The sequence below is a fragment of the Dermacentor andersoni genome, chromosome 2 (genome assembly GCF_023375885.2).
Source record: "Dermacentor andersoni chromosome 2, qqDerAnde1_hic_scaffold, whole genome shotgun sequence".
In the NCBI taxonomy this organism is placed as follows: Eukaryota; Metazoa; Arthropoda; class Arachnida; order Ixodida; family Ixodidae; genus Dermacentor; species Dermacentor andersoni.
Genome location: NC_092815.1, coordinates 82,776,865 through 82,793,031, shown reverse-complemented (window position 1 = coordinate 82,793,031; position 16,167 = coordinate 82,776,865). Strand labels below are relative to the sequence as shown.

Sequence of the window (16,167 nt, the reverse complement as noted above, 5' to 3'; positions counted from 1 at the left end):
TGCAAGAAAGAACAGAAAAAGAATAGAAGAAGAGGCGCGGGGTTGATGGGTGGGTACTCTCTCCACGGCGAAGCCTGTCCTATAGAACTCCGACGCTGCGTCGGGCATCGATCAGTGATCGACCACTGGGACGGAAGTGAAGGGATGGTTGGCGCGGGCTTTCGGGCCTTGGTGAGGGAGGAAGCTATCCTCTGTTAAAAGAGCCAGGGACAGTAAAAGAAAAGACCAGTGCCACCCACCTCCCCTCTTCACCCTCCTTTCTCACAGATAAAGCGGGGTCATGGCTGCGCGTGTTACGTGCGCGAAATGAGCGTGTAGCGAAAAGCAAAGAACAAAGGTTGGGAGAGTGAAAGCGTAGAGAAGATCATACTATGTGAACGAGGCTCGACGTGTTGTATCGTATAGCGCACAATGTGTGCTCGGAGTAAATAGGCAGAATCGAAAGGAACGTCCGGCTATAGGTCGGGTCACGAGTGGTCCGGACGGTGCAGAGAAAGCACCACGATAAGCGGCGAGACAAAGCTGAAAAAAGAAAACGGTCAAAATAAACAAGATAGACAAATGAAAGCAGGAAAGGTATGGCAAAAAAATACAAATGAGCCCTGTTGGAACGCACGTAAAGGACACTAACGGGTTTAAATTGGGAGTGAAGGAAATGATAGGAGGCAATGCAGGAGGGCTGTAGGAAACTATAGCTGAAGCGCCGAGACTTCGCACGACTCTCTCCTTATATGCGTAGAAAGTGTTGTGCAGGCTGCCCATCAACGCCAGCAGCGGTACGGGCGCAGATACGCAAAGCAGCGGCGCAATGCGCAAGTCTTATTGAGCCTGCGACCCTCGAGAAATGCTTTTCTATTTTCTCTCCCGCTAGCTCTTTGCCTCGCAAGTCTGCTTCAATCTTCTTTTCCTCTCGCTTCGTTTGTCGGACTACTCTTCATTCCCGCCTCCAGCCCTTGGCAGCTCGTTTCCGCCTACGCACCCGTGGCGGCCTTGCAATCAATTCCTTATTTTCCGTCCTTGCCAGGAAACTCACGACCGGGAACAGCATCGGCAACGACTCGTCTCTGTTTGGCCCCCTTTTCTTCTCTCGTTTGTTTCCAAGTTATTCTCCCGCCCTCTTTACCTCATTTGTCTTTCTTGCTTCTCTCTCCCTCTCTTTGTCTTCTCGTTTCCTGGCCTTACGCTTGCACGGCGAGAACTCTCAGAGCCGTTCGTATACAGACTACATTTTGAAGTCATTGGGCGCAGAATTTGGGATTGGCTCTCGAGGAATTCTATTAAACTTGAATGAGGGTGCCGAGCCTCACGACTGCGTCAGGCACCGCGGCACCGTGGCGGAGACCGCGTGACCAGGTGGCCGTGGCGAGACTGGCGGCATACACTCGTCGTCTCGGGTGGGAAACGCCGCATGCACAACAAAGATGCACACGCACACACGTGCGCGAGTGGGCGTGCAAGCACACAGACTGGCGCAATGGTGATTTAGAAAAGTGAATCCCCCCGCTGGGCCGAGGAGAGGCCAGGCAGGAAAATGCCACGGAACTCTCTCCTTCGATACGCCAATCCAATACTGCGGTATACTCGCTCTTTCTACGGGAGCGCTTACGCCTATATAGAAAACAGGAGCGACTCGTTGCCCAATAAACTACAGCGCAGTGCAAGGCTCTGCTGCGGTTTCCTGAGAAATCGAGTTCCCCTGGGATTTCGCACTTCACTGGGCCACGTGCGAATAGTTGGGACCTAGAATCCCAACTTTCTTTCTTTCTTTCTTTCTTTCTTTCTTTCTTTCTTTCTTTCTTTCTTTCTTTCTTTCTTTCTTTCTTTCTTTCTTTCTTTCTTTCTTTCTTTCTTTCTTTCTCGCACTGATTGCAGTGCTAAAGTTGGCTGAGCCAGATGGCGCTCCCGTTCGGTGAGCAGTCATTTGCATTATTAGGAAGACCTTGGGTTCGTTCGATGGCGCCGTATCTCTCTCTTTCTTTTTTTTTTGTAACCGACGAATAATGCCTGCCTGTTTGGTCACCGCCTTCTTGACCTTCATCGAGAGCCTGTCCCGCAACAAACACTGGCTTATATCATCGCTAACGCGACTTGCTTTCAGTTTGGTGCGAGTCCTGTGAAACCATTTGAATCATTTTCTGCAACACACACACACACACACACACACACACACACACACACACACACACACACACACACACACACACACACACACACACACACACACACACACACACACACACACACACACACACACGCACACACGCACACGCACGCGCACGCACACGCGCACACGCACACGCACAGGAAGAAAAAACGGCGGAGGGTAACTTGTTTTTGAATGGTCAGAAACGTTTAAATGTATGCGCATTTAGTCAAGTGCGTTTCTTTAGCTTCGTGTATGGAGGTCTGATAGGCCTTGTTTATCGCCGCTATAGATCATGTCTTAGAGCGGGAGAGCGCTAAAAAAAGTACGGCATGAGCGTACGCAATTTAGCCTGCAAAGCAGCTTTTCAATACTGAACTCAGCGAGTCTTTTTTGGCTGTGAATTACGCAATCTTGTCGTGACGCGCAAGCCTCTGGCACGAGAACGTAGCCCTAATTGCAGATCGATGTCAGGGATGAGTTGCATGTGAGGCGGAATACCCGCGAACAGTTACAAAATCAGAACTCATAGGAATTACCACAGCGCAAGGACGTATATGTTTACAATAAAGGTGCATAATGGCAATTTTGTTGCATTTATGGAAATTACTACGCCTTCTAATAAATAAACATCTTTGCTGAGAATGCAGCTATGGATCGCAATTTTTGCCTGTCTGCAATCATTGCCACAGTGAAACTCACGCCATGGTGGACTGCTACGCACTCGTCACTAATTCACTAATCACTCATCAGCATGACCTCACTAATCACTAATCGTCACTAAACGTGTGATGCCAAAGAAATCGTAGGGGCATGAACTGCGTTTGTTTTTTAGTATATCCAGGATTTGTTCGGAAGGCTAAATTGGGTTTCATTTCCCCGTTGTAATCCCAACAAAGTAAAATATTAGGTGTAGAACAAAAGACAATTTGCCGCCGGCGGTAGTGAAAGCCAAAACATCCGTATGAGGCGTGAACATTACTTACGATTAACCATCCAGCAACAGCTGTAAGTACACAAGAGGGCCATTGTAAACTTTTTTCCAGCCGTCTGTCTGGGCATGCGCGTTTAGTAATGCCACAGCGCTAAACTCTTGCATATATGTGACCACCCTATAATAATAATAATAATAATAATAATAATAATAATAATAATAATAATAATAATAATAATAATAATAATAATAATAATAATAATAATAATAAACATCATCATCATCAGCGTCATCATCATCAACAACAGCAACAACGACTGTTTTTCTTGCCCCTTCCCCTACACTAGCGTAGAGTTGTAAGCTCAAAACAGTCTAGCTGAAGTTAAAATCTCTGCGGGTGTCCGTAAGCAAATTTGCCTCTTTTTTTTTCTGTCTCTCTTTCGTTCTCCTCTCAGACGCGCCCCACGCGAGCCTATCGCTGGGCCAAGGGCTGCACCTGGAGCGCATCCACGAAGGACAGGACGTGTACCTGGAGTGCGCCATCCGGGCCAACCCGTGGATCAGCGACGTGCTGTGGACGCTAGACGGCGAGCCGCTTGAAGACGTCGCCCTCACCGCCGCCATGCAGAACGGCTCCTCCTCGGCGTCCGCGACCGTGCTGGCGGCATCCGGAGGCCCGGGGTTCACCCCGCAGCCGCAGACGCACGTGCTCCTGCAGGAGCAGTACCTGGTGCTGCGCAACGTCACGTCCAAGTTCACCGGCAGCTACGCCTGTCACGTCCGCAGCGCGAGGGGCGAAGCTGTCAGCAACTCGCTCGACCTCCGTGTCCAGTGTGAGTGCTACTTCCGAAGCTCATCGCCTCTCGAGTCTCACTCGGTTCTTCTTACTCTATCTCTTTTCATACAGCCTAAGCCCCCTACGTTCTTTACTTCTGTGGTTCCTTTCCTGGGCCCCGTATCGAAAAAGAAAAATTCGTTGTGGCCACGGGACGTCGTTTCGCGAAAAATCGTTACGAATTACAACCACGCGGGCCCTGCGCGTGGCGCAGAGGCGTTGCTGAACTAACTGAATTCCTCAAAGTGTAATGCGTCAGAAAAATCGTAAAGTAGGACCTAAACGCGATGTACAGACACGATAGCGTCACATATTAATTTGAACATACCATAAAACATATTTCTATTACCCGGGAACTCAAACACAAGCCCGTTTTCCAGCGTTTCTACGAGTTCATAGAGCGGCGCCGCCCGCTCGGTTCCTTGCATCCGCAAGAACGCTGCAGTTCCCGGGAAGCGTGACAAGCAGTCAGAGGTGTTAAAGGCGAAGGTTAAATGTCCTCCAAAATTTTTATTCAATAAATATGACTGTAAAATAATGAGATTTAATCACCTTTAATCGGTGGTTTAGCAGCTTGCTTTCTAGTTGCTGCGAGAGAAGCAAACAATATATACTTGCCGAACGTGCCATGTTGCTTGCGTTCTTGCATCCAGTTTGCGTTTGCGATACGGGGTTGGGGGTTTCTTATTACCCCAACGATATACGGTCTCGCTTTCTATTTATGACAGCACCTCCTGTGACTCGTTCGCTGCCTATGTCATTCCCGTCGCACGTTGTACCCTGAGAGTGCATCGATCGCGGTGCACCTTTTTCTCCCGTTTCCGATGCCCTGCTACCGAGCTCACGTGCCATCGTATATAGCAGCCGCAGACCAAAGACCCGCGTGTGAGCCGTGGTCACGCTCCTTTCTCGAAGCCGGCCACTCGGCGGTGCGGAAGCAGCCGCGCGACGGAATCTAATCAAAAGGCGTAAAGCTGCGGGATCCGAGATGTTCGCGTTGCCAAACCACCGGCGCTATTTTCCTATTCCCCTCTTTCAGACGCTGTTCCTGAACGTCATCAGCACACTCGTCTACGTCTTTTTTACGTTCCTTTCTCGCTTTTTTATTGTGGCTTTTACTTTTGTTCGTTTTCCTGCTATGTCTCGTTTTTTATTTCTTTTTTATTATTTCCGAGCTGGATTGAAGCCGCACATAGCTACTCTGGGGTCTGTCATTTGTCATTTCTACATTCATTTATTTCTTGTGAGACACTGCACGAAGGAGTGTAAGGAAGTGTCATTCAGTTCCGCGCAGAATTCGCAGTTCTCCCTTGCTTTTCACAGGTTTCAGTGGCCTCTCCTTGTAGCACTAAACATAATGCAAAGGCAGGCAAGAAAAGAGCGGGCGCATATTGCCATCAAAGGTAATGAAAAGCAACGCGCGTTGGTGAAAACGTTTCCTCCATTTAGGCGGCGCTGGAAAGTCTACCGTCTTTTCTCGCAAATACATTCATAGGCAAAGTATACTTTGCCTCAGCGATATTTCAAACCGGCGCTGCGTCTATCGGAATGTGCTGGACTTGCACAGTACTACAGGCATTCCACTGCCTGTAGTACTGTAGATTTCGATTTCGATCTTTATTCATTCTTCGATATCTTCAACTCGGTATACGCAAAACATAAAACTAACGCTATGTTTACATGTAGTCCTAAGACACCCAAGAAAAGATTTTCGCGAGCGTGTGGTGCGTTTGTTAAGTATTGGTGAACCACCTTGTCGTATAAGTTAAATGTATTCCACTCTCGGCAACACTATATATCATCCTACAGAACGTACAACGGAATCCAGAATTCAAGACGTACCCAAGTTTATGCTTCTTATAGCTTAATACACAACAAGGCTGGAAGAAGAGGACAATTAGTGAATAACACACTGAATTGATTTCTCCAAGATCTTTGGCCTCACTTTTAACCAGCGCCCGAATTTTATTCTCCATTCTTCAGCATATTGAACTCTGCAAAATATGAAACTAGTCGACATGGTTACATATAGTCCTGAAACTCTTTAGAAAAGTTGTTCGCGAATGTATTCCACATTTGTTACCCCACCGTTCCAATAATAGAAGTTACGCATCCCCCTCGTGTATAAGTTCACAGTTCCCCTTCCGACAACATCATCATTCAGGAAGGACACATTCTTCAATTTGGCACTAAAGCCGTACTCATGTCTGTATTCTTGCATACCAAAGCTTGAGGAATGTAACAATGAAAAAAAAATACATGGTCACTTAATTTATTTTAAATCTGTGACCCCATTGTTGGTGTTCATGTGTGTGTTCACACGTGACTCGTGCAGTTTTATCACTGAAGACGGACAGCAAAGCTGGACAGAAAAAACGCGCAGTCAGGCTGAATATAAGCGGTGTTATTTCACGCTCGGAAAACACTTATGTAGCACGTATTCAGCAACAGAAAGTTGTATCGGGAGTTTCTAATGTTTCTCTACACATTTCTGAATGACGCTTTTCATCTTACTATAATGTCTCCGAAATTGATTTATTAAGTCTCACTATGTAATTAGGCGCAATGCAAAAAAAAAAAAAATATTCTGAGTATCTCCAAGTGATGGCAAACAAAATTACTTTGGTTATCTCTAGCTACGTGGCATTTGCATATTTTTAAATCTTGGTGCATGATAGGTGGGACACCCTGTATACTTCATTAAGTGCCATCTCTCAATGAGCATGCATCATGGTGCGTTTTTTGCAGGTATGCGCCAGGATTGCTTTGACAAATGCACGCTCATTTAGCTTTTGTGCCGAGCCTTTATAAATAGCGCTTTCGCTCTTCCATTGCGATACTTTGGCGTCTTAAAGATAGTAGCGTGAAAGAAATTTGGCGTCTTAAAGATAGTAGCGTGAAAGAAAGGCGTGTGGAAGGAAGATAGACGCGGGAGTAAAAAAAATGGGGGCTCATATGCATCTGACTTAACTACTTCGACACTAAGAGAAATGTTTTTAATGAACCCGCCATTCAAAAAAGCGTTCATATTCTTTGATTGCGTTCTTTTCTTTACGATACTTTCTACACCTTTTTACAATAGTTAACCAGCTAAACCATCAGTCCACTTTACTGACCTTCACGGCTCCCCCTCCCCCTCTTCCTACTTCTTTTTTGGTTTGTAGTTTTTTCCATACAGACGACGCGTGCTTTTCTGGCGCAGGGTGTCTACCAAGTTGACATTTTCAAATTCCTTGAGTTTTCCCGGGTTTCTCTGAGTGTCGTTACAAAGTTTACTGAGTGACACAGAACTTTGTTTTAGGTCAAGACGGACTGACACTATGTCGCCCGATGCTGTCACTTTCTAGTAAGCATGTTCAAAATTAAGTATGACCTCATTTAGTCTGACTAGTAAGGAGTAGTGTCTATTTTATGCAATATAGAAAACTGAAGGGAGGGTTTAGTAACATGCACAGCGAATAAAATTTCTTCGAAAAGAAATGGTAAAGGCCATTGCAAACCGAGTCGAACATATTAAAATACGAATAAAAAGAGATGCATACAGAAGCAAATATTTTCGAAAAGGAGCAATTTCTATCAATTGATAGCAACCTCATTGGTATTAGGCCCGAACTTTGTCGCAAGTGAGATTCTCTCAGCAGCTGGAAAGTCAACCTTAACTGTCCTGACACACTCTCAGCCGACGCAGAATCCCTCAGTGTTGTGATTCACTGCTTTAAAGGGTTCATTTTTGTTTGAACGACGTTCACCTGCATCACGGCTTCAGCCAACACTGCTTTTTCAGCTGAAGCTCCCTCAAAGAAGAGGCGGTGATCATTCCTCAATGCGACGGTCCTTTCTGTTCTCGTCCTCGTTCCGCCACGCGTTCGCTCCACAGACGATTTGAAGCATCCTCTTGGTCAGTTGTATAGTCAACGTCCGGTTTTTCGGACTCCCTAGGGGCCGCGAAAACGTCCGAAGAAATGTCCGAAAACCACGTCCGAAAAAAAAAAAAAAACTCTGAAGGCCTGCCAGTACACTTATTATGCATATCGGTGCTCGTACTGGGACAGGAGACGGCAAATGCACGCGTGTATAGTTAGGGAGTACGCATTGTGTCCCGTGACAATTGCCTTATCCCATGCTTGTTAAGCTTCACTGCAATACTTTACGTACGCTTCACCGCGCAACATTACTATGCTGAGGCGAAGCCGCCTTTCGCGAACAGGCATTACGCAACGCGCCGTGCTTTCTAAACTTCGAAGACAATCGTGATGATTACAGAGGCAGAGTCGGTGTTATTGCTGACATCACTAAATTGTTTCAATGAAAATTTCGGCATCGAACGGTAATAACATTAATGGCGAACGTCGAAGCAGCTAGGCCTCGTGTTGCCGTGGTTGTGGCTATGGCTGCCAGCGGATCTGTGTGCGAGAGTGCCGGTTCGAGGCAGCGAGATAATCAAAACTGCGGTGTTTTCTTTGATTAATGCTGTTTCGGCCTTGCCGCCGTGTCAAAAAGTTAAGGAAATCCGACGGCGAAGGGTTCTTGCATCCAAAATTTCAGGCGTTCTTATACGTTCACTATATCAGGTACGTGGTGGCGCCGCGAAGCCGTCCGCATTATCGGGCATGTCCCAAAAACCGGGCGTCCGGAAAATGGATCGTTGACTATACACTGGGCACTCCTCCAACCGACGACATGGCATGAAATACAATTCGTTACGATTCCTCTATTTTGCTCGAGCCAGCATTAGGGCGACTTTTGTTCCCTTTCAATAAAATGACAGCTAATTTTCCCTGATAGAAGCCCAAATTCCCTGAGTATTTCCAGACTGTTCAAAATGCCCGAAAATTACCGTTATTTTTCGGTTGGTAGACACACTGCTGGTGCCATATTGCCATCGTCGCCGCACAGCCCGTCTTGCGCGGCACTACACTTTTCTTCACACGCTTTCGTTCCACTAACGGCGAGAGCTGCCCTTCGTCGTGTGGAGGTCGTGCCACTAGTGTCAGCGGCGACAATACCAAACGGAGTGTCACTTCGAGCCTTACTCATAGCCGCTCGCAATAGCCCCTTGCAGGAGCAGTGATTCCCGTCACACACGCTGGTACCGTGGACTGACTTCAGGAGCTGACGCCGCGGACAAGCGTAGCCCTCCTCCTCATCTCACTCCTCCCCTCGGAAGCGCAGATGAGATCACCCAGGTGGCTGCAGATGCCTTAGCCGCCGACAAATCAGCGCATGCGCAGGCCGTCTCCCCTTCTCTTCTCCACCACTTTCCGCCTCATGCTCCACTTTCCTCCTCGCGCTCTTCTTTTATCTACCGCTACGCTCCGCGTTCGCTTTCACCTTTCGCTGTGCCCGTTCGTTGGGTTCCGAGGTATAACAACGTCGAGGCACGCCGACGCTCAATGCAGGAATGGGTGCCTAAGATCTGTGGTCTAAAACGTTCCTGGCATAAGCGCAATCAGTATGGGACTGAATTTACAGATATCTTCACTTGTACGAATTGTTTATCATTGGCGGGCCGCTTCTAGTCAAGATATGTTTGCAACTACGACTGGTCGACTCCTGTTCTTATGAAATGCACTAGCATACGAACCGCTTTTTCGCAAATGGGCTCTGGCCTTCAGTAAGTTGATAGCACAGACGTTCTGTGTATGTATGCTGCAAAATTCGGGAGTCGTTCTACATTCTTATTTACTATTTTTTTAGAATATTCTATCGTCAACTTAGCACAAAGAGCCAAAGTGTGACAGCCATACAGAAAGTCCTCGATAACCTAATGGCCTGTAAGTGATTGCATTCTTCAGCCAGTGAGATCCGGGTTTAAAGAGGGTTTCCAACTGCAGAGGAAAAATGACCGAACCAGTAATCACTGTTTTCGTACAGTACATAGCTTTAGGACTTGGGGTTAGGCAAACCTATGGAGTTTTTTCTGAAGAGCATCTCTCACGTGTCCTTGCGTGATTTGTACTTCGACAGATGCACCACGCTGCAGGAAAGGGATGCAGGAAGTGTTTCGGTACTCGACCTCTCGTGAGGAGCTCTCCATCCCGTGCGAAATGGATGCTGACCCAGAAGACCTCACTTTCCACTGGATTATGAAGAACAACTCGGAGGTGAGAGAAATTGCCTCAAGGACCGTCCAATGTGTGACGAAGTTGCATGGCACAGCGTCGAAAACTAAGCCCACAGCGAGCGTAGGCAACACATTGGTGCGCGCGGCAACAGAAATGTGTTGGCGCGCACGCACGCACACATGCACGCATGTACACGCACACTTTTGCAGCATATTACGCAAAAGCCTGTGACTGAGCTTCATGGTAAAGGCAATTTTGTGTATGCTTCGAAGTCGCACCCTTAGTTTTGCCGCCTTGCACTTCGCCACAGCAATATTGTTCGTGTATAGATGTGTGCTTGTGCGCAAATGATAGCGCCCTATTTACACGACTGACGAACATAAATTAATGCAGCGTAAGGTGGCTTTTCTCTTCTTTGTTATTGACTCTAAGACGACGAGGAGGTAGATGTCTTTCAGGCCGCTTCTGTGTTCTTTTCTTCCCTAAGCACCTTCATTCTTAAGCAAAAAAAATAACTAAAAAATAACTAAAAGTTCTGAGCAACTCTGTTTTCTTTTTCTTTTCGTTGTAGGTGCGAGACCTTTTGACATTCACGACCAACGGTAGCCGGAGCGTGGCTCGATACAAGCCGGCCGTCGCCACAGAGTTCGTGTCGCTCGTCTGCTGGGCCAACAACTCGGTGGGATCGCAGAGGCAACCCTGCACCTACTTCGTCGAGCCACACGGTACGCAACGCGCAGTCTTGTTAGGGTGTCAATGCAATCATTGCAATCCGTGTGCGCAAGTTTAGCAACAACAGATACGCGCGCCAACCAATTCTCACTTTTTCCTGCCTCAGGCGCCGATAGCGATGGAGTGTAGAAAATTGCAACTGGATGCACGGGCAGTAATGCAGGGATAGCTAAAACCGATTGCTCTCGCAATGTATGCCTGCTATCCGGTCGCGCGAAATTGTACAACGAATCCTTTGTCCGTAAAACAAAGGTTGCACGGAACCACCTCCAGGTCACCATTACTGCCATAAATGATGCTAAAACATTCAAGCTAGCCTTGCAAAATGTCTCGGTAATTTTTAGTGCTGCTACCAGCACGTCTTTTGTTACTTCCACTATGCTCCTCTTATTAATCACTTCTGGCCCTGAAAGTATCTTAAATAAATAATGTGGGAACGCATGGCGGAAACTGCTCTGGTCGAGAACATGTCGGCTGCTGGTCCACATCATATAACAATGCGGGACTGAGCTTTGTTTTCGTCTTATAGGTGTTTAAGTACCACTGTCAATGCTTAAGCATCAAGATAAAAGGGGACGGAGGGTAGGGGGCTCTGGATTAATCTTCACCACAAGCATTTTTCTTTTTTTTGCATTCCGTCACCATGGGAACTGGCAGAACTTTCGACTTTAATCAACACGCGTAAGACAGCTGACATAAGGAAGTATAATATGGATAGAATTGAACATGCTCTCAGGAACGGAGGAAGCCTAAAAGCAGTGAAGAAGAAACTAGGAATTGGCAAGAATCAGATGTGTGCGTTAAGAGATAAAGCCGGCAATATCATTACTGATGTGGATGAGATAGTCCAAGTGGCTGAGGAGTTCTATAGAGATTTATACAGTACCAGTGGCACCCACGACGATAACGGAAGAGAGAATAGTTTAGAGAATTTGAAATCCCGTAAGTAACGCCGGAAGAAGTAAAGAAAGCCTTGGGAGCTAGGCAAAGGCGGAAGGCAGCTGGGGAGGATCAGGTAACAGCAGATTTGTTGAAGGATGGTGGGCAGATTGTTCTAGAGAAACTGGCCACCCTGTATACGCAATGCCTCATGACTTCGAGCGTACCGGAATCTTGGAAAAACGCTAACATAATCCTAATCCATAAGAAAGGGGACGCCAAAGACTTGAAAAACTATAGACCGATCAGCTTACTGTCCGTTGCCTACAAAGTATTTACTAAGGTAATTGCAAATAGAATCAGGAACACCTTAGACTTCCGTCAACCAAAGGACCAGGCAGGATTCCGTAAAGGCTACTCAACAATAGACCATATTCACACTATCAATCGGGTGATAGAAAAATGTGCGGAATATAACCAACCTTTATATATAGCTTTCATTGATTACGAGAAAGCGTTTGATTCAGTCGAAACCTCAGCAGTCATGGAGGCATTGCGGAATCAGGGTGTAGACGAGCCGTATGTAAATATACTGAAAGATATCTATAGCGGCTCCACAGCCACCGTAGTCCTCCATAAAGAAAGCAACAAAATCCCAATAAAGAAAGGCGTCAGGCAGGGAGATACGATCTCTCCAATGCTGTTCACAGCGTGTTCACAGGAGGTATTCAGAGACCTGGATTGGGAAGAATTGGGGATAAGAGTTAATGGAGAATACCTTAGTAACTTGCTATTCGCTGATGATATTGCCTTGCTGAGTAACTCAGGGGACCAACTGCAATGCATGCTTACTGACCTAGAGAGGCAAAGCCGAAGGGTGGGTCTAAAAATTAATCTGCAGAAAACTAAAGTAATGTTTAACAGTCTCGGAAGACAACAGCAGTTTACGATAGGTAGTGAGGCACTGGAAGTGGTAAGGGAATACATCTACTTAGGACAGGTAGTGACTGCGGATTCAGATCATGAGACGGAAATAATGAGAAGAATAAGAATGGGCTGGGGTGTGTTTGGCAGGCATTCTCAGATCATGAACAGCAGATTGCCATTATCCCTCAAGAGAAAAGTTTATAAGAGCTGTGTCTTACCAGTACTCACGTACAGGGCATAAACCTGGAGGCTTACGAAAAGGGTTCTACTTAAATTGAGGACGACGCAACGAGCTATGGAAAGAAGAATGATAGGTGTAACGCTAAGGGATAAGAAAAGGGCAGATTGGGTGAGGGAACAAACGCGAGTTAATGATATCTTCGTTGAAATCAAGAAAAAGAAATGTACGTGGGCAGGACACGTAATGAGGAGGGAAGATAACCGATGGTCATTAAGAGTTACGGAATAGATTCCAAGGAAAGGGAAGTGTAGCAGAGGGCGGCAGAAAGTTAGGTGGGCGGATGAGATTAAGAAGTTTGCAGGGACCACATGGCCGCAATTAGTACATGACCGGGGTAGTTGGAGAAGTATGGGAGAGGCCTTTGCCCTGCAGTGGGCGTAACCAGGCTGATGATGATGATGGTGACGATGGGAACGCGGCCGTCACGGCCGGAGTCGAACCCGCGACCACGTACTCAGCAGCGCAACGCTATAGCCACTGCGTCACCGTGGCTGGCTACGGAAAAAAATCGTTACAAAATGCGTCCCCACATCTTGCGCCACAAACACAAAGTTGATGGTCGAAAAAGCATCGCGCGCTTTTCTGACAGGTTATATGTGTAACGATATGTAGAACAGGTGCCCGGGTGAAACAATGCATAAATGCTAGAAAGGCGCAGACAGGAAACAAGCGAAACCTCTGGACCAACCCGTAAAAACGCAACAAGTGTAGGCTGTTAACACAAAGGACTTGCAGTACTACAGCCACCGTTTTTTGTTTGTTTTTTTGATGAACGATGTCCTTTTCTGATGGACTCGATTACGCGGTTACGTGCGCAGGTGCCCCGAAGGCGCTTTCCGGCTGCGAGGTGGTGAACCAGGCGATGACGTGGTTCTTCGTGCGCTGCTCCGAGGACGACTCCGAGGACCGGCCCGTGGGCCAGGAGTGGTACCTGCTCGAGGTGTTCCACGCGGACACGGGCGCCCCACTGGGCAACGTGAGCGCCCGCGGCCGGCCCGTGTTCCACGTGGATGACATCCCGCCGGCCACCGAGTGCCTGGCCCTCGCGTACGCCGTGAACGAACGCGGAGGCCGCTCCGAGCCGGCGCGCGTCGTCGTGCAGGCGATACCGCCGCCTTCCAAGCTGCTCACCAGCGGTGAGTGTGCCGAGCTCCTCAACTAGCGTCCGGTGTCATAAGCATGGAGAGAGAGAATGAAAATGGAAGGGAAAGGCAGGAGGTAAAGGGAAAGAAAAATGTAAAAAAAAAGGAAAGAGAGAAGAGAGAGCACTGAGCGTGCGCGCGTCCGAAGCTGCACGTTAGCACTACATTGAGGGCTGTCAAAAACTGCAGCAAAGTAGTTTGGCTTTCTGATCTGACTGTGGTCTAAATACCTCTGTCAAAGAGAACGTTCTCGAGTCCATAGAGGCGCGGAATTTCTGCAGTTAATGCGACAGATGCAGGTTCAAGCAAAAAGCTTCTTCTAATGCCTTAGCATTCTAGGGTACTTCACGCACTTTCCGGAGTCTCTCTCTCTCTCTCTCTCTCTGTGAGTGTGTGCCGGAATGGACAGGAATAATTTATTATTGGTCGTATTTTTGTCGAGTAAGCTAGTAACGACGCAAGTAATCAAGAACGCATATTTTAGTGCGAAAGAACCACCAGCCTACCAACCGGGATTTCGCCTCTGTCTGCATGGAGCCTCCTTGCAATGCCGCACGCAAAATGAAAATATTGCTTGACCGACGGTGGAAGCGAACCTCGGCCATCGAACATAGCAGCCTCGTGCTCTAACCATTAGTCCACGATAGCGTGGATACTTCTCTCGTTCCAAAGCCAGCCAGCTCTTTGAAACGCTCGGCGTGTGCACCTATGTGTGCACCCCGTATACTATTTCCTTGTCTTTCTTTGTGGCAGCTCGCGCTTGACGCCCTGAAACTCAACCGTGCTCCCTATAAAAGGTGCACACGTACAGTGCCGCTTAGTCACTCCTGCCTTACGCCTCGCCTTGTGTGCAAACGACGCCCGCAGGCTTATGTGTGAAACAAAAATAGAGATAAACAAGAAAAACAGATATCCGATCCGTGCCGGCTGGCGCGCGGCTACGCGAGGTGTTATTGTCGAAGTAGCGCAGTCTTACCAGCGCCTCGTTTGCCGCTAGCGTTGAAAACGACGTGCAATGCCTACAAAAGATAACCGTGCGGCGATAATCGCAGGTGACTTGCGAATTCCTCCCCAGCGTTAGTCGAACGCGTCCTCAGCTGCGGCGCCTAATCTAACGCAGGTGCGCCAGTGTGAGGTACGGGTGGCATCTCCGGCCCCGCTTTCGCGCGTTATCATAGTTGAATGTCTTTCTCTATGGCGTTATTACGAGCGTTTGTGAGGTATACGCAGTAGGCACGAGCACGCCGTCAATGCCGATACAAACTCATGCAAAGACACACTACATATATCCGCTTTGTGAGCGGCTACATGAAGTGACAAGCAAGCACCGGCCGGCGATTCGGTGACAAATTTTCAATTCCCAGGGCCAATAAAGCAAGGTACGCCGTTCATTTCCATGTCCAGAAAGAACGGCGACGGCTGAATGTCACAAAAGCACTCGCACGAGGCCTAGAATATTAACGCTGAAGCAGGGAAGCGTGCCATATAGAAAGGCAGGCGCGCGGGCAGGCGGTGGACCACTGATTCGTAGGTGATCAGCTTCCTGACACAACCAAGAATTCAAGTTCATTCGAACTTACCGTGCAATCCTTTGACAGGAGCCGGAGAATCCACAATGCTGCGCGGTTGGCGCTTGCAGCAGCGAAACACGCGGGAAATGATGAAAGCCGGGAGGAAACCGCCGCTGCTCGCACATCCGAGACCACCACAAAATTTGAAACCTGCCTGCGCCGCTATCTTGTACACGTTCGAAAAGCCGACGTTCGATTTCGCCTATAGCGCGATTGTCCAGGCTGCGCCGATATCGCGGCCTAGGCCAATCTAGTCCAATCGCGTGAGGCGAAATCGAACGTCGGCTTTTCGAACATGTACAAGATAGCGGCCTAGGCAGGCCTACGTTCGTCTGGCTGTGTTCTTCCGCGCGGTGGCGTCGTCGCACAAGTTCCGAGCGAAAAGTTAGTTCGATTGAAGCTTTAATGCTGTATTAGTCAAATGGACATGGGATTGGCTTCCTGGTCATGGCAGACAGTAACGGTACTCACCACATCAGCCACACTGAACATAACTACTTATCATACCCCAAAATAAGTTTCCATTGTAAAACGGATTCGGAGCCGTTGAAGCCCGTTACAGGACGTGGCAGGTATTACGGCGTTCGTGCGGCTGCGGTCCCGTAAGATGTTCCTGTAATTACACGGTTTTTTTTTTTAACACTGTAGATCGCTCAGTGTGTCCAGAAAGAAGCGCGAGAGAGGTGCCCGATTGCCGC

General features: G+C 47.9%; 1 protein-coding gene across 1 annotated transcript in view; it reads left to right on the top strand.

The window, feature by feature from the left end:
* LOC126541755 (hemicentin-2-like) overlaps nt 1–16,167 on the top strand; it is a 317,951-nt gene that overhangs the window by 243,866 nt on the left and 57,918 nt on the right. The window contains exons 7-10 of the mRNA XM_050188683.3: nt 3,533–3,910; nt 9,880–10,016; nt 10,549–10,702; nt 13,575–13,892. Coding sequence (XP_050044640.1) covers nt 3,533–3,910; nt 9,880–10,016; nt 10,549–10,702; nt 13,575–13,892 — 987 coding nt within the window. The remainder of the gene's footprint in view (nt 1–3,532; nt 3,911–9,879; nt 10,017–10,548; nt 10,703–13,574; nt 13,893–16,167) is intronic.